We start from the raw sequence: 19365 nt of genomic DNA on the forward strand, positions 1-19365 counted from the left end.
CGTCTCTCCCTCGCTCACACACACTCCGTCTCTCTCTCTCTCACACACACTCCGTCTCTCTCTCTCTCACACACACTCCGTCTCTCTCTCTCTCACACACACTCCGTCTCTCTCTCTCTCACACACACTCCGTCTCTCTCTCTCTCACACACACTCCGTCTCTCTCTCTCTCACACACACTCCGTCTCTCTCTCTCTCACACACACTCCGTCTCTCTCTCTCTCACACACACTCCGTCTCTCTCTCTCTCACACACACTCCGTCTCTCTCTCTCTCACACACACTCCGTCTCTCTCTCTCTCACACACTCCGTCTCTCTCTCTCTCACACACTCCGTCTCTCTCTCTCTCTCACACACTCCGTCTCTCTCTCTCACACACTCCGTCTCTCTCTCTCTCACACACTCCGTCTCTCTCTCTCTCACACTCCGTCTCTCTCTCTCTCACACACTCGGTCGCTCTCTCTCACACACTCGGTCGCTCTCTCTCACACACTCGGTCGCTCTCTCTCACACACTCGGTCGCTCTCTCTCACACTCGGTCTCTCTCGCTCACACACACTCCGTCTCTCTCTCGCTCACACACACTCCGTCTCTCTCTCGCTCACACACACTCCGTCTCTCTCTCTCTCACACACACTCCGTCTCTCTCTCTCTCACACACACTCCGTCTCTCTCTCTCTCACACACACTCCATCTCTCTCTCTCTCACACACACTTCATCTCTCTCTCTCTCACACACTCCGTCTCTCTCTCTCTCACACACTCCGTCTCTCTCTCTCTCACACACTCCGTCTCTCTCTCTCTCACACACTCCGTCTCTCTCTCTCTCACACACTCCGTCTCTCTCTCTCTCACACACTCCGTCTCTCTCTCTCTCACACACTCCGTCTCTCTCTCTCTCTCACACACTCCGTCTCTCTCTCTCTCTCACACTCGGTCTCTCTCTCTCTCACACTCGGTCTCTCTCTCTCTCACACTCGGTCTCTCTCTCTCTCACACTCGGTCTCTCTCTCTCTCACACTCGGTCTCTCTGTCTCACACACTCTGTCTCTCTGTCTCACACACTCTGTCTCACACACTGTCTCACACACTCTGTCTCACACACTCTGTCTCACACACTCTGTCTCACACACTCTGTCTCACACACTCTGTCTCACACACTCGGTCTCACACACTCGGTCTCACACACTCGGTCTCACACACTCGGTCTCACACACTCGGTCTCACACACTCGGTCTCACACACTCGGTCTCACACACTCGGTCTCACTCACTCTCACACACTCGGTCTCACTCACTCTCACACACTTGGTCTCTTTCTGTGGAGTCTGGTCTCACTTACACACAGTCAGAGATGGGGGTTGATGGAGAGTCAAGGTGGCGCGTGGGGATGACATCACAGACTGTGGGCCGGCTGCTTGCCCTGTCCCGGCCTGCGAAGAATGACCCAACGAAAACACAATAACAGAGACAGCCAATCAGAGCTCTGGAAGACACAGGAGAGGGGGGGGGGGAGGGGAGGGACAGAAAGAAGGGTGTAGAAGGAGAGGAGGTAGAGTGCTATGGCCTAGGGGCAGAGGGTAGTAGGGGCAAGGGGTTGATTTGGAATTGTGTGTGAAGGGAAAGGGGGGGGGGGGCAGTTGTGTTTTAAGGAGCAGGGGTGTATGGGTGGGAGCAGTGCAAATTGATGGGATCAGCCATACGGAGCCACTCCAGTGTGTGTGTGTGCGCATGTAAGCACGCATGCTGTAGTGCAGGGACGTCGCTAGGCAACCGTTTCATCGCATCTTAAACGTCTAACCGGGTGGGCACTAGGACCTGGGGGAGGCTGCTGCTGGCGCTAGTGACCGTTAGGTCTACTTGTAGCTAACATTTTGGCTACTTCTGTGGCTTGAGACTGCTAGCTAACAGTAAACAGACAGGAAAAGGCTCTGACAGGACGGATTCATGCAGATAGGCTACGATGTGAATTTGTGGTAACTTAGAGAGTATTCGCTACTATAGACTTTGGTCATAATCATAGCTTTGTTAACCAACACGTTTTTATGTGAGGCTGCCTGTAAGTTACAGTGTAACTGACGTTACGAGCTAGCTAACGGTAACGGTGTCTTTTAAAATCGGCATAAGTTATATGCCGATGATATCTAATTAACGTTGTATTTAATGTAGTTTTGCCATGTGTGCCAGGCTATAAATGAGACAGATGACGTAACATCATGCACATATATTTTCATACTCAACTTCTTTCATTCAGTAGGCCATTGCAAAACAATTATCAGTAGGTCATGTGTAGAAAAGGTGACAGTGTTGATCACAATGTCATTGTATTATCCTGAATTTCTCAACGGTAGGCTAGCTAACGACTAACTTTAGAGGGATATATACGGAAATTATTCAAGAGAGGCAGTGCCAGCAGCTCTGCCGGAGGCCAATCCGGTGAGAAATTAAGATTTGACCAGTTCAAACAAAAATAGGAGGTACACTTTGATGCGTCCACCCACAAAATAAGCATCAAATGAGAGAAGCAAGAGGGGCAGTTCTGTAATATAGGTTGTAATATTTGCTTGGGATCTTACTTTTTTTTTTAATCAGATTTTATTCCCAATTATTTTCCAGTTATTTTTATTTTGTTTAGCTCATTAGTTGAATTCAATTTTGTTCCATTGTGGATGATACTGTTTAAGATGTTCCATGCGTCTGAATTATTGGGTAAATTTTTTTGCAACAATTAACAAATGTCACATTTAAATAAAGATATTTTTCTATTGGTATAATATGACCTGCATGTCTTGTCATTTCTCGCTCTCTCAAAATAAAATCCCCAAAGTATCGTGGCTACATAGTACAGCCATTTTTGCGCCTTTTGTTGGTGTTGGATGGATGGGGACAGAGTGGACTTTAATTTCTTTATTTGGAGAGAATTTAAGCCATATTAGATCAGTGTCTAACACAAACTATGAAACATATATACTTTTAGCCAACCTTGACCAAAAATAACCTTATTTTGATAGATTTTGCACCTGTTATTACTCTAAAAATATGTTTTGGGGGCATTAAAACAATCCTGCGGGGGGGGGGGGGGGGGTGCCCAGACCCCCCTAAAAGCAGCTTAGCCCCCCTATCCATGAATCTCTAGTGACGTCCCTGCTGTAGTGGACACAGCATGAGGATGCAAAGCAGCTAGTCTTATGTTATAATGACATTGGCAGAAACATCATGCAGTGGCCATGTTTTAGCACACACACCATTACTTATGGCCTGTATACACACACACACCACACACACACACACACACACACACACCTGATCTTCAATGGGATGACACACACGCACACTGTATTGATTCACTGGCGTAATAGCATAGTGTAAGCCAATCATAATGCATAAAACACATACACCAGACATACAACGTACATACAACATCTTTAGAGGCCAGTGTAAACCCAGTGCAGTTTCATCCTAGTGGAACATCCTGTGACCTTTCACCCCTGACCTGTTACCTGGCTGCCGGACGGCGGTGGCTCCCACAAAGCTGATGAGGGTGACATCTGAGGCACCCCCAGACTCCAGGGGGATTGGGTGAACCCGGAAGTGCTCCAGCATGTCGAATATGGACTGGAACCACAGGTGCTGCACCCGGCACTGGCCGTCCTCGTTCAGAGACAGACGCAGGTGCTGCAGGGGACAGAGAGAAGGGAGAGAGAGGGAGGGAAGAGAAGTATGGCGAGAGAGCGAGAGAGAGAGTGGAAAAGGGAGGTATGGGGGAGAGAGAGAGAGAATGAGAAGGGGGATAGAGGGAAGGAGTAGAAGGGGAAGAGACGAAAGAAGGGAGAAGAGGGGTGGATATGGGTTAGCCTTGGATGCAACTTAGGTGTGATCTCGCACTCTGTGGCCGATGTGAGCAAAACGTTTCAACAGGTTAACAATCACAAGGCCGATGGGCCAGATGGAATACCACTGAGTGTCCTCAAAGACTGCGCAGTCCTCGTTCCAGTCTGTCATCCCAACATGTTTCAAGCTGACCACCATTCTCACCGTTCCAAAGAGCTCCAAAGTAACCTGCCTAAATGACTATCACCCTGTGTCACACGCATCTGTAATTATTACGTGCTTTGAAAGGCTGGTCGTGACAAACATCAACATCATCATCCCAGACACCCTAAACCCACTCCAATACACAGATGACACAATCTCAATTGCACTTCACACTGCCCCCTCCCACCTGGACAAGAGGGGAAATAACTATGTGAGAATGGGCTACAGCTCAACAACATAGTCCCCTCCAAGCTCATCACCAAGCTAAAGACCCTGGGACTGAACCCCTCCCTCTGCAACTGGATCCTGGACTTCCTGACGGACCAGCCCCAGGTGGTGAGGTTAGGCAACAACACCTCTACCATGCTGACCCTCAACATGGGGGCCCCTCAGGGGTGTGTACTTAGTCCCCTCCTGTACTCCCTGTTCAACCACGACTGCATGGCCACGCACGACTAAAAAACAAACAACAAGATTGCTGATGACGCAGCGGTGGTAGGCCTGATCACCGACAGCGATAAGTCAGTCTACAAGGAATAGGTCAGAGAACTGGCAGGACAACGACCTCCCCCTCAACGTCAGTAAGACTAAGGAGTTGATCGTGGACTACAAGAGAAAGAGGGGCGAGCACGCACCCCATCCCTCAGGCTGTTGCGAAGCGGGTCGAGAGCTTCAAGTTCCTTGGTGCTATCGAGAGCATTTTGACTGGCTGCATCACCGCTTGATATGGCAAATGCACAAAGCGCTACAGAGGGTGTTGCGGACAGCCCAGTATATCACATGGGCCAAACTCCCAGCCATCCAGGACCTCTAAACCAGACAAGTGTCCGAGGAAGGCCGGAAAAATTGCTAAAGACTCCAGCCACCAAAGTCATAGACTGTTCTCTCTGCTAACCATCCAGCAAACAGTATCAGAACATTGGCTCTCGGATGAACAGGCTCAGAGAAAGCTTTTACCCCAAGCCATAACACTGCTAAATAGCCAGACTGCAAAAAATAGTCAATTAATGGCACCCAAACTAACTGCAATGCCTGTATTATCATGACTCGTTTTACTGTGGATATCGATACCTTGTACCCGTCTCCTCCAACATCTTCACAAGGTCCTTTGCTGTTGTTCTGGGATTGATTTGCACTTTTCGCACAGAAGTACGTTCATCTCTAGGAGACAGAATGCGTCTCCTTCCTGAGCGGTATGACGGCTGCGTGGTCCCATGGTGTTTATACTTGCGTACTATTGTTTGTACAGATGAACGTGGTACCTTCAGGCATTTGGAAATTGCTCCCAAGAATGAACCAGACTTGTGGAGGTCTACAATTTTCTTTCTGAAGTCTTGGCTGATTTCTTTTGATTTTCCTGTGATGTCAAGCAAAGAGGTACTGAGTTTGAAGGTAGGCCTTAAAATACATCCACAGGTACACCTCCAATTGACTCAAATGATGTCAATTAGCCTATCAGAAGCATCTAAAGCCATTTAATCATTTTCTGAAATTTTCCAAGCTGTTTAAAGGCACAGTCAACTTAGTGTATGTAAACTTCTGACCCAATGGAATTGTGATACAGTGAATTCATCTGTAAACAATTGTTGGAAAAATGAACTGTGTCATGCAAAAACTAGACGTCCTAACTGACTTGCCTAAACTATAGTTTGTTGAAAATAAATTTGTGGAGTGGTTGAAAAACGAGTTTTAATGACTCTAACCTAAGTGTAACAAGTTCCACAGACATGTGACTAACAGAAATGAAATAACATGTCCCTGAACAAAGTGGGATCAAAATCAAAAGTAACAGTCAGTATCTGGTGTGGCCACCAGCTGCATTACGTACTGCAGTGCATCTCCTCCTCATGGACTGCACCAGATTAGCCAGTTCTTGCTGTGAGATGTTACCCCAGTCATCCACCAAGGCACCTGCCAGTTCCCGGACATTTCTGGGGCGAATGGCCATGGCCCTCACCCTCCGATCCATCAGATCCCAGACGTGCTCAATGGGATTGAGATCTGGGCTCTTTGCTGGCCATGGCAGAACACTGACATTCCTGTCTTGCAGGAAATCACGCACAGAACGAGCAGTATGGCTGGTGGCATTGTCATGCTGGAGGGTCATGTCAGGATGAGCCTGCAGGAAGGGTACCACATGAGGGAGGAGGATGTCTTCCCTGTAACGCACAGCATTGAGATCGCCTGCAATGACAACAAGCTCAGTCCGATGATGCTGTAACACACCGCCCCAGACCATGCCGGACCCTCCACCTCCAAATCGATCCCGCTACAGAGCACAGGCCTCGGTGTAACAACACAAACGCACACGCATAACTTGCCGCGGCTGCTCTGTTCTTTATTTTACTCTAATTATTACTCTTATTATCTATCCTGATGCCTAGTCACTTTACCCTGCCTTCATGTACATATCTACCTCAAACACCTCATACCTCTTCACTTTGATCTGGTACTGATACTCCCTGTATGTAGCTCCATTCTTGAGCATTTTATTGTATTCCTCTTTTTAATATTTCATTTTGATTTTAAAAACGCTGCATTGTTGGGAAGGGCTCGTAAGCAAGCATTTCACGGTAAAGTCCACACCAGCTGTACTTGGCGCATGTGATAAATAAAATCCGATTTGATTTGACACACACTCTCCATCTCTCCCGTCTCTTGTACCTTGGCCTTGCCCTGGAAGTTGAAGGTGAGGACGTACTCCCCGCGGCGCGTCTCGCTCTGGCGCACAAGGAAGACGCCGTGGCTGGCCATACCCCCTGCCAGCACCAGCTGGGCCGCCTTGAGGCGCGACAACGTCCCGTGGAACCACTGGCACTCGCTCAGAGGGTGCTCCACCGCCTCCACCACGTCTGAGAACAGGAAGGAGCCTGGAAGGTGAGGAGGGATGAGGGGAAGGATGGATGAGGAGGGATTTGGGGAGTGATGAAAAGATTAGACAAAAAAAAGGACTTGCTCTGTACATTCTGGTGTGTATGTGTGTTTGTGCAAGCGTTTGCGTGTGTGTGCGAACTGCGTAAGTAGCAGCCTTCACCTGTGGCATCTGGCGTCTCCGCAAATGGTGTGCCCAGGCCGGCTCCGCCCCCACGTCCGTCTGATTCATCCAGAGGGGCGCGGGGCGGTAACTCTGGGGGGCGTGGGTCCATCAGCGGGGAAGAGCCGCCCACACCTCCATAACACACTGCAACAGGACAGGAGCAAAAACATCCGTCTTATTATTTAAGCAGACGTCTTATTCTTGTACTTTCAAATAGCAACGGAACGTTGGACACATAGTTAAAACAACATTTGTCGTCTCGCTTTCTGTATCAGGTGTTAAGTGTTCGAACTATATATTTGTAAAGCTGCAAAAAAATGGTGAAACAGGGAAATCGTCACACAACGATCCCAAATGGGCTCCTAGATCCTATCCCGTGCAGTCATATTTGAAAAGATGGGATAGGTTAGGAATATGGTCGTAGATCCTCACCTTATGCTACATGTCTGCTGTTTGTAGGTTCTTACAGATTAAGTGTCTAAGGCAGTGGTCACCAACCTTTTCTGAGCCACGTTGACTTTCATAATCGCATGCCGAGATCTACAGCGCAGAACTGTTTCTAAACATCTTTTTCTTTAATGTAAGCCTATGCAATATTTACCAAATAAAAACAGTTCTGTATGAATGAGGTTTATTGCAGTCGGCCTGTAATGGAGGCCACCCAAGCGGTGGATGTTTCAGAAAGGAGGCAGACACTTCGATACGGGGCAAACTTAGAATGAGGTTGTTTATTTACAGCGGTGAGTTAAAGCCACCGGAAAACTGTACACTATGTACAAACAAAAATAACAAACATAACAAAAACTGGACAGGGCCATAAACTGGAAAATGTATCAAATAGTAAGTTGTGCTCCAAAGAAACCAAGCTTCAATCAATAATTGAAAATATAGCATTCAACCAGCATGGCAACCTTACCCTTGTCCTGTCTGGCCAACAATGAAATGGCAGGGTTTCAAGTACAATTCCCATCAGGTCTCACCTTGGACTGTACCATTTTAGACCAATCACAAATCAATGGTAACAATTATCTTACATAAAGGCCTGAACAGCACAATAAGCATATACTGAACAAAAAAATAAACGCAACATGTAAAGTGTTGGTCCCATTTCTTGAGCTGAAAAAAAAGATCCCATGTTCAAGAAAAGGCTTATTTCTCTAAAATGTTTTGCACAATTAGTACCCTATCAGTGAGAATTTCTCCTTTGCCGAGATAAACCATCCACCTGACAGGTGTGGCATATCAAAAAGCTGATTAAACAGTATGATCATTACACAGGTGAACCTTGTGCTGGGGACAATAAATTGTCACAACACAATGTCACAGACGTCTCAAGCTGAGGGAGCATGCAATTGGCTTGCTGACTGCAGAAATGTCCACCAGAGCTGTTGACAGAGAATGTCATGTTCATTTCTCTACCATAAGCCGCCTCCAACACCTCTACATCCGGCTTCTTCATCTGCGGGATCATCTGAAACCAACCACGCGGACAACTGATGAAACTGTTGGTTAGCACAACCAAAGAATTTCTGCACAACCTGTCAGAACCCGTCTAAGGGAAGCTCATCTGCATGCTCGTTGTCCTCACCAGGGTCCTGATCCGACTGCAATGGGCAAATGCTCACCTTCGATGGCCACTGGAGAAGTGTGCTCTTCACGGATGAAACCCAGTTTTAACTGTACCGGGCAGATGGCAAACGGCGTGTATGGCGTCGTATGGGCGAGCAGTTTGCCTCAGCGTCAGATGCCATGGCGTCGTTGTGAACAGAGTGCTCCATGGTGGCGGTGGGGTTATGGTATGGGCAGGGTAGGCTACAAACAATGAAGACAATTGCATTTTATTGATGGCAATTTGAATGCACAGATATACTGTGACGAGATCCTGAGGCCCATTGTCGTGCCATTCATCCACCGCCATCACCTCATGTTTCAGCATGATAATGCACGGCCCCATGTCGCAGGCTCTGTACACAATTACAGAAAGATTAAAATTTCCCCTTTCTTCCATGACCTGCATACTCACCAGACATGTCACCCACTGAACATATTTGGGATGCTCTGGATTGATGTGTACGACAGCGTGTTCCAGTTCCCTCCAATATCCAGCAACTTCGCACATCATTGAAGAGGAGTGGAACAACATTCCACAGGACACAATCAACAGTCTGATCAACTCTGCAAAGGAGATGTGTCTCGCTGCATGCGGCAAATGGTGGTCACACCAGATACTGACTGGTTTTCTGATCTGTGACCAACAGATGCGTATCTGTATTCCCAGTCATGTGAAATCCATAGATTATGGCCTAATGAATTCATTTCAATTGACTGATTGCCTTATATGAACTGTAACTAAGTAAAATCTTTGAAATGGTTGCATTCATATTTTTGTTCAGTGTATTTAGGCAATGAATCAAACATTCCTAAATACAAATACATTTCAATAAATTGTGCAGGACCCTGCATAAAGCATACATCCCCCCCCCCCCCCTTGGAATTCAACCACATACTGGAACCCTGGATAATTAGAGCTCCTGAACACAGTTCTGTTTGACAATCTAATACTGTAAACCAATGAAGTGGAAGAGGACAGAAAATCCCGAAAATGATCGTGATAGCAGCAGGGGCTGCTTGATGGTGGTGAGATGAGACACGCGGTAAGATGGCAGACAAAGAAAGAAAGAAAAAGTGGACTCCTGAGTGAATATGGACTGGAGGATCTCACAGAATGTTTGGAAGAGCTTGAGGAGGAAAGGAGAAAGGAGCTTGAGGAGGAAATTGAACGTGACAAGAGTGAGGATTAATTAACGGTGGTGGCAGGTGCAGGGATGACTGCTGAGAAGAAAATTAGTGTCGAAGGGAAGCAGCGCGGTGAGGAAGGTCGGCGTCAAGTCCATCAGAAACCCTTTTCCTCGAGGATGATAAGGATGATTCTGGCCCAGTGGGAGTGAGATTTTGTAGAGCGAATGGATCCTTGTATTTTGGCTGGTCCGTATGTGGCGTCAGGTTGGGGACTGTTTAGTTGTTGAAGGTAACTCGGAGTGGACTCGTGATGATTTATTGCGCTTCCTCCGCCCAGAGGGAGTGGGCGCTCCGGATTAGCATTAAGTGTTGAGGAGGAGCAGTTGAAATTGAAGATCCCCCCCGGTGTCTAACGCCCGCCGTTTGGTGAGTGGTAGATCCAGTGGGGATCATCGAGCGTGGGGAAACGGAGAAGACATTGTCTGTCATGCTGAGTTTTGATGCAGAGTCTTGGCCAGATAAGGTCGTGGAAGGAAGTGTCAATTAACCCCATGAGAGCTTTTGTTCCCGAAAATACAACAGTGTTAAAGGTGTCAAGTCTATGGGCCATGTCGCAGCAGTGTCGGAGGGAGATGCCTAGATCTGAGAAGTGTGCAGGCGGGCATGAGACGAAACAATGCGTGGTATCGGTGGAGAAAGTCATGTGTGTGTTAAGTTGTGGGGGGTGGTCATGAGGCTGGAGATCGGAGGTGTCCGGTGAGAGAACGGGAGATTCAGGTTGCCAGGGTTAGAGTAGTACAGAAAGTGTCATATGCTGAAGCAGTAACATAAGAAAAGGCAGATAAGAAACATTAAATGCAGCGCAACAAAACAAATGATTGCTGCCAAAACCAAAATGAGAATGCCGGCTGAACTCACAACCTGCGTTTCTCTCCACAGGCTACATCGGCAGCACCAAAAGGACAAGGCATCATACACATACTGTATTCAATAAAGAAATGTGCATTTCGTAAACCCACAAACCGTTTCCATGTCTGGTTGTATCTGCATCTGATGGTCAATCTCAGCGGATGGAGGGGAGAGAGAGAGCAGCAGAGGGTCCTCCTCTCACAGTCCCTCGATCTCTCCTTTTCCTCCGGTGAGACTGACCAGAGAGAGGGGGACACAGTCTAATGACCAACCCCGAGTCGCACCACATTATTTCTGCCTCATGCACAAATTCATGTTGTTCCTATGACCAGAGAAAGTTAAATATTAGTCTGCATTTAGGATAGACACGACGAGCCGTTAATAATAAAAACGCAAGGCCCATCGATACACTTGGCTACTCATTCACTGCAGCTGCAGTGCTGGTTGTAGTGCGAGTGTAAGTAGGAAGAAGTGCGTTTGATGTTTTTTGTTAAGTGTTGAATTACACTGCTCCAAAAAATAAAGGGAACACGTCCCTAGGAGGGGTGCGTCACTTGAGTGGGTTGAGTCACTGATGTGATCTTCCTGTCTGGGTTGGCGCCCCCCCTTGGGTTGTGCCGTGGCGGAGATCTTTGTGGGCTATACTCGGCCTTGTCTCAGGATGGTAAGTTGGTGGTTGAAGATATCCCTCTAGTGGTGTGGGGGCTGTGTTTTGGAAAAGTGGGTGGGGTTATATCCTTCCTGTTTGGCCCTGTCCGGGGGTGCCCTCGGATGGGGCCACAGTGTCTCCTGACCCCTCTTGTCTCAGCCTCCAGTATTTATGCTGCAGTAGTTTATGTGTCGGGGGGCTAGGGTCAGTTTGTTATATCTGGAGTACTTCTCCTGTCCTATTCATTGTCCTGTGTGAATTTAAGTGTGCTCTCTCTCTAGTCCAACGCAATAACGACCTGCCTCTCTCTCGTTGCACTCCACAAGGAGACTAGTCCAACACTCTTACCACCTGATTACATTGCACTCCACGAGGAGACTGCCTGTTAGGCGAATGCAGTAAGCCAAGGTAATTTGCTAGCTAGCATTAAACTTATCTTATAAAAAACAATCAATCATAATCACTAGTTAACTACACATGGTTGATGATATTACTAGATATTATCTAGCGTGTCCTGCGTTGCATATAATCTGACTGAGCATACAAGCATACAAGTATCTAAGTATCTGACTGAGCGGTGGTAGGCAGAAACAGGCGCGTAAACATTCATTCAAACAGCACTTTTGTGCGTTTTGCCAGCAGCTCTTCGTTGTGCATCAAGCATTGCGCTGTTTATGACTTTAAGCCTTTCAACTCCCGAGATGAGGCTGGTGTAACCCGAAGTGAAATGGCTAGCTAGTTTGCGCGCGCTAATAGCGTTTCAAACGTCACTCGCTCTGAGCCTTCTAGTAGTTGTTCCCCTTGCTCTGCATGGGTAGCGCTGCTTCGATGGTGGCTGTTGTCGTTGTGTTGCTGGTTCGAGCCCAGGGAGGAGCGAGGAGAGGGACGGAAGCTATACTGTTACACTGGCAATACTAAAGTGCCTATAAGAACATCTAATAGTCAAAGGTTAATGAAATACAAATGGATTAGAGGGAAATAGTCCTAGAATTCCTATAATAACTACAACCTAAAACTTCTTACCTGGGAATATTGAAGACTCATGTTAAAAGGAACCCCCAGCTTTCATATGTTCTCATGTTCTGAGCAAGGAACTGAAACGTTAGCTTTCTTACATAGCACATATTGCATATTGCACTTTATTGCACTTTTACTTTCTTCTCCAACACTTTGTTTTTGTATTATTTAAACCAAATTTAACATGTTTCATTATTTATTTGAGGCTAAATTGATTTTATTGATGTATTATATTAAGTTAAAATAAGTGTTAATTCAGTATTGTTGTAATTGTCATTATTAAAAAAATATATATATATATTTTTATAAATCAGCCGATTAATCGGTATCGGCTTTTTTGGTCCTCCAATAATCGGTATCTGATTGAAAAATCAAAATCGGTCGACCTCTATTTAGGATAGTATCAAACTTTATTGTGGGGCCGTAGAAGCTGCTGGCACGGTGATTTGAGCTATCCGATTGGCCAGCGCAGTAGGCACACTTGATTTAGCTCTACAGGTCTGCCGGGTAGGCAGAGTTTGTTCCTTCAGACAAACAAAATGGTTCAAAATGGGAACACTTTGCCTACCCAGCACACAGGGCAGCCGAATCAAGTGCATTACCAAAAAGAGGTAAAAAAAAGAGGAGCGCAAAGAAATGTTCGGCGATCGACTAGGAATGCCTAGTTGACTACGACTGCGATTGACTGGTTGGTATATACTGGTCTAAGAGTAGTGGCTTGGGGAGGTGTCAAGGGGTCGATTTGGGATTTGGCATGCCCCACTCACCTTGAGAGAGGCGGTCACTGAATTCTGGCGTTCCACTAATGTCCATGGGTCCCCCACACACAGCTTCTATGTCCTCCTGTTCACTGTAGAGTCAAGATACACAAAACTTGTTCTAGGTGGGATGTCGCTCCTACTTCTGTTGACCTCATCAATAGTTGACCGACAGTGAATACAAGAATATACACGGTCCCTCTTAACTCTCACTCACTCACTCACCCCCCCCCCCCCCTAATCACTGACTTGAAAGAAAACTCATATTACTTAACACACAATTTGCTTACCTGATACATATACCGTTCCTGATGTCACTCAACCAGGCTCTCATCTGCACAGCATCTCGCGTCTCAATCACATACTGCACCTGTCCCTCCAACTGACAGAGAGAAAGATAGGGTTAGCGAGAGAGTGAGAATGGGGGCAACAGAGAGAGGGGGTGAGAGAGGGAGGGAGGTGAGAAAAAGAGGGCGAGAGAAAGAGAGGGGGTGAGAGAAAGAGAGGGGGGGTGAGAGAGGGAGGGGGGGTGAGAAAAAGAGAGGGCGAGAGAAAGAGAGGGGGAGTGAGAGAGAGGGGGGGCGACAGAGGGGGGTGAGAGAAAGCGCGCGAGCGAAATACAAGTCAGTCTACAGATGCAAGCAGAACAGGAGCTGACTACCTGAATTAAATGAACTGAGAGAACAAGAAAGGGGAATTGAAAAAAATAAGGAAATGAAAAGATGGACAGATCAGAGTGTTACCTGCAGGAGGAAGGTGTTCTCCTTGTCAGGCACCTCCAGGGCTGTGGTGCTCCTCACATCCACAATAGAGCAGCATGGGATAGTCAACCTGGGCTTGGAGGACTGAGAAACAGGGGGAAAGAGAAGAACATTGAATAAATAAGACACCATCTATGAGCTCAGAGAAATTGTGCAATTTTCACAATATGACAGATCATTAATTTCCAAGCATTACAAAGGAGCATGTTGACAGGTTGTCATGCCTTTCAGTGTTATATCAAGGATACACAATCTACCCTGATGCCTCCAACCCCCCACCCACTGGTGAGCCAGGCCCAGCCAATCAGAATGAGTTTTTCCCCAAAAAAAGGGCTTTATTATAGACAGATATACTCCTCAGCATCACAACCGCAGGTGGTGGTCTGCGGTTGTGAGGCCGGTTGGACGTACTGCCAAATTCTCTAAAACAACGTTGAAGGCGACTTATGGTAGTGAAATTAACATTAATTATCTGGCAACAGCTCTGGTGGACATTCCTGCAGTCAGCATGCCAATTGCACACACCCTCAAAACTTGAGACATCTGTGGCATTGTGTTGTGTGACAAAACTGCACATTTTAGAGTGGCCTTTTGTCTCTAGCACAAGGTTCACCTGTGTAATGATCATGCTGTTTAATCAGCTTCTTGATATGCCACAACCTGGTCAGGTGGATGGATTATCTTGGCAAAGGAGAAACGCTCACTAACAGGGATACAAACAAATTTGTGCACAAAATGTTGTGCTTATGGAACTTTCTGGTATCTTTTATGGACATGTTGAGTTTATATTTGTGTTAGGTTTTGCCACAATATATTGAAAAAGTGTTTTAATAACTCAATTACTAATCTACTCCCTTCCCTGAAAATCCCACCCCCAATAATTCCTTAACAGGTCTAAAAACCCTACCAATCCTGTGACTCTCACAAATATCCAGCTCCTCCCCTGACAATCCCACCCACAGTGATTGACAGGCTAAACTGTTAAGAATGTGGCCAGGATTTCAAATGACAATGAGGAACTTAAATCGAAAATGGGAGGAATAATATAGTTTTACCCAATAAGGATTTGAATGAAAATGTTGTTCTTTGTATGTTAAGAATAGGCATTGTTAAATTTCACAATAAGTTTATATTTTTTTTGTCACAAATAATGCGATCACAATAATGTAGTACAATTACAAACATGAACTTTATCTTCCCCCAAAAATGCTCAATATGGCAGTGTTATCTGTTAGGGCATTAAACTGTCAACTTAAAAACAACAAACTGGAGTTTTGCATTTAAATTTCATCATTGATTATGTTCACGTAAAAACAATATAGCAAGCGTATTATTAATGTATCATTATCAAATATGATTTTTTGGGGGGGCAGCTATATACACCGAGTATATCAAACATTAAGAACACCTTCCTAATATTGAGTTGCACAGGGCAGGTCTCACACTCACTTTAGGCGGGATGAAGAACTCCAGATAGTACTCCTCGCCCCGCTCCCCCTCCTTGTCCCTCTCCCTCAGGACCAGTCGGCACTTGTGCCAACGACCGCCCCTCCAGCCCACAGTGCCCCCGGGGACGAGAGGCTGCACTGCGGCTGTTTGAGCAGCATTAGCGGTGGACGAGGTGTTGTTTAAGCCGGTGCCAGCGTTGTTGTGTTCTTGTGTGCCGTGGTGCAGCAGGCCAAAGGAAAAGCCAGGGAAACCACCGTGGCTCCCGGCAAACTCATCTGGCATGGAGGAGCTGACGCTGACTCCTCCCTCCCTCACCAGCCGGCCCGTCTTCCTCAGGGTGGCGCTGCTGCTGCTGCTGGGGGGCAGGCCGGAGGAAGGCGACACCACGGCCGAAGTGGGCGCTGAGGAGAGAACGGGGGGTGGGGAGCGAGACAGACGCAACTTCTCCAGCCGGTGGCTCCACTTCTCCTTCTCTCCCCCCTCGCCATTGCTCCGCCGGCGGTCCCGCGCTTCCGACAACGAGAGGGAGGTGGCACTGCTGGAGGAAGACGGGGGCAGGGAGGAGGAGGAGGAGTGGGGGAGGGAGAGGGGAAGGGAGAGAGAGACAGGCATGGAGGAGGTGGGCGTAGGGGGCTGAGTACCAGAGTTCCTCTTGGAGGAAGAGCCGGTGGCAGCGTCTTGGACCCCCATTGTGTAGCTGTAGCTGGAGGGCAGCTGGGAGGAGCTCTGTGGGGAGTCGCTGGACGAGCTGCGCCAGTGCAGGATGCCCCGGACACTACCCCGCACGCTGCGCCCAACACTCCGCAGAGAGAAGCGCTTCTTCAGTTTGGTTTTGGACTGGCTTTCTGTCGAGGCCGGTGTGCCGTTACCCTTGGAGCGGGGAGGGGGTGTGTCAGAGCAAGGGGAGGCAGGCGTTTGGGGCATGTGGGAGGTGTCTTCATTGTCCAAGCAAACTTCCAGATCCGCCTCACCCTCATCTAGCTCCACCTCCTCCTCCATGACCGTTACGCCCGCCCAGCTATCCTCCTCTTCCTCGGCCGTTGTTTCTCCATTGCCCGGGCCGACGCCAGGGAAGTGTTTAACAGTAACTGGGGCACCCCTCTCTTCCCGCCCGCCATTGTTTCCTCCTCCCACTGAGGAGGAGCAGGAGGAGGAGGAAGATGGGGGGAGGACCGTTGTGACAGCATAGGAATCTTGAAATTGGTCCCCACTTCGGGTTTCCAACACCAGCCGTGTGGAGGCAGGCTTGGGCAGGGCTCGCACCGGGTTGGCTGGGGCACAGGCGTGGTAGCAGGATCCCTCGGTGATGGGAGGGGGAGAGACCGTCTCCTGTTCCAGGGAGGTGGCGTCTAATTGGGGAGCCCAGCTCCCTGCCTCCATCCCGGGGGCTGTACCCGGCGCCCCTGCCACCCCCTCCAGTTCGCTCTGGAAATGTCGGACAAAGCGGTCAGTGAAGCGGCGACAGAAGGCGGCAGCAGAGTCGGGGGAGTAGTGCGGGTTCTCCAGGAGGAACGCCCGGAAGTGGCGGGCAAAGTCCCCGGCCGCCATGCGGGCATGCAGCTCACAGAACTCCGTCCAGCTCAGGCAGGGGGAGGGCGTGGGGGTGTCCGAGAGCGAGGAGGGGTGAGGCTGGGCCAAGGGAGGTGGCCGCGGGAACAGTGGCAACAGGGAGGGGGATGGAGGGGACGGGGAGGGTGACGGGGGCAGGGTAGAGGAGTTGGCTGCCCGCAGGCTAGGTGGGGTTAAAAGAGATCCGTTCATTCTACCAGGAGGGAGTGGAGGGGGGGCTGATTGGCCAATTAGCTGGCTGCTGATTGGTTTATCACTTAAGGTTGATTAATGAAATCTGCACAGCTCATCGGGGCTAATATACAAATGGGTGGGAATTCAAGTACCGTACTACACCAGGCATAGAGTAGATTCACCCCCATTTAAAACCTTCAGCTAAAAGACTACCATAACAGACTGATGAGCACAGACAGAGAAGAGGTAGAAATATAGGGTGTCTGTCTCTGTGCAACATGCTTTCATACATTTAAAAAGGTCTATGATAAAAGACTGGGAGGAAAAAGGGAGGAGTCAGGGAGGAGGTATAGGACAAAGGGGCAAGGTAAATTAGGTGAGGTTCACAAGTGGCCGTCCTGCTTACGGTCCACCACACATCCACAAGAACACAACTTCAGCCTGTGAAAACAATACAAGCACAATCAAATGGTGACATCACATTACCTGTTACATATGTTCTCCAGATCCATAACAAACTCTATTATGATTTACAATATCTAATCACTGTGTAACTAATACAAATACCCCTAGCACCGGTTGCCACCTCTAGTTGTTGTCTGTTAGACTAGTGGTCACAACAGTTGTGTCAAGTGTCACTGATTTAAATTGAGTCGATGCTTTACATCCACAAAAACAACAAATGTATTAGCAACCCGTTTGACTGACAGCCCATTCAATTAGGTAGCTAGAGATCTTCACATAACGGTACTTAGGTAGCTAGGTATGGTGAAGATCCACCAACTGATTTGTCAGTGTTCAGATAAGTAGCCGCGTAATCACTTTGACATACTGTAGCAAATCCAAAGATAGTGTGGCATAGCTAACTATCTATCTTGATGACGAAAAAAAAATACCTTGCTGCTAGATTATTGTAGCTAGCTAGCTACACTAGCTAGCTAGTTTGCAAACTGGCGCTGGATGTAAACAATCCAGAGAGCCTGGTTGGTACTAACGTTACTGGCTAACGCAGTTAGCTGGAATTCACAAACCATTGTCGGCCTCGTCAGAAACTCGAGGCCAGTGCTTGATTGCTAAAATAACACAAAGGAGAGACAGTTCACTAACTAGATAGCTAATATTACAGAGTAATGATGGTGCGTGGGCATGGCAACATAACAGACAGTGTGGTCATGTTAGCTTAGCTAACGTTAACTAGCAACAAAAGCCAGCACATCGCGCGATAAACAATCTAGTAAGCGTTACTGCGCTAGCTAGCTAACGTTCGCTAACTAGCGACCCACCACAGCTAGCTAGTAACGCCACCCATCTTCTGAACGGAACCATGTTAGCTAACTAAATAAAAAAGCACAAGCTTGAAGCAGTTAGCTAACTAGCCAATATTCAACAATGAAGCTCAAATGTAAGCCTAGCTAGCGGTTTTAATTCAATAACAGCGGGTTAGCCAGCTAACCGTAGCTAGCTAGGCTATGATCATTGAATAAGGGGTGCTAGCTAATTGAAGTAATGTTATGTTTACCCACTTGTACACGCGTGTCTTCAAAATAGTGACCACTTTACAGTTAGCTAGTTAAATCGTAACTTGTGCCTCCCAGATGTGCTACTACAGCCGACAGGCGAATCGCTATAGCTACCGTCAATATGTGGCTAGCTATTATTATTAGCTAGCCAGCTATTAATAAAATAACTAATTTATCAATATTGCGTTGGCTTACATTACAATTCGTTCATATGTCCGCGATATAATTGTCGTTTTATAACAGTTGTGGCTAACATATGAATATTTCTGTGCTCCCTATCTCTCGCGATATAGTGGGAGAGAGAGGATGGGCAGCGGGAGGTGAAAGTAGACTAGCCAGGAGGAGTTGCAATAGTCTGTTTGCATCCAGAGTCCCTGGATGGTGGGGAAATGGAGGGGTTACTAAAAACATTTCGAAATTCATTAAATGAGTGTTGGTCTCATACTGAACTACCACGCTATCTACATTTTTTTATTCATAATTTGCATGAATTTTTACAAAATGTTTACAACAAGCCTATATAATTGCATATAATTTCAAATGTTTTTGTACTACTTGCATCGTACTAACTTGCATTGTTCCCCCTTTATGCTGCTGCTGCTACTCTCTGTTATTATCTATTTATCTATGCATACGTTTAATAACTCTACCCACATGTACATATTACCTCAATTACCTCGACTAACCGGTGCCCCCCGCACATTAACGCTGTACCGGTACCCCCTGTATATAGCCTCACTATTGTTAT

At 47.4% G+C, this 19365-nt stretch overlaps 1 protein-coding gene across 2 annotated transcripts in view; it reads right to left on the reverse strand.

Moving 5' to 3' along the window:
* The window catches only part of LOC139406857 (SH2B adapter protein 1-like), a 44338-nt gene extending 25360 nt beyond the window's left edge, over positions 1 to 18978 (reverse strand). Inside the window, exons 1-9 of one of the 2 annotated variants that reach the window (XM_071149958.1) lie at positions 18813 to 18978; positions 15355 to 17538; positions 13888 to 13989; positions 13435 to 13526; positions 13154 to 13236; positions 7070 to 7216; positions 6700 to 6905; positions 3501 to 3675; positions 1343 to 1433 (exon numbers count right to left, since the gene is read on the reverse strand). In XM_071149958.1, the coding sequence (XP_071006059.1) occupies positions 1343 to 1433; positions 3501 to 3675; positions 6700 to 6905; positions 7070 to 7216; positions 13154 to 13236; positions 13435 to 13526; positions 13888 to 13989; positions 15355 to 17115 (2657 nt within the window). In that variant the 5' untranslated portion in view covers positions 17116 to 17538; positions 18813 to 18978. Of the gene's footprint in view, positions 1 to 1342; positions 1434 to 3500; positions 3676 to 6699; positions 6906 to 7069; positions 7217 to 13153; positions 13237 to 13434; positions 13527 to 13887; positions 13990 to 15354; positions 17539 to 18620 lie in introns of both variants that reach the window. The other variant, XM_071149957.1, reaches the window with a different exon arrangement.
* Positions 18979 to 19365: the final 387 nt, after the last annotated feature.

This window comes from Oncorhynchus clarkii, chromosome 4, assembly GCF_045791955.1.
Source record: "Oncorhynchus clarkii lewisi isolate Uvic-CL-2024 chromosome 4, UVic_Ocla_1.0, whole genome shotgun sequence".
Classification (NCBI taxonomy): Eukaryota; Metazoa; Chordata; class Actinopteri; order Salmoniformes; family Salmonidae; genus Oncorhynchus; species Oncorhynchus clarkii.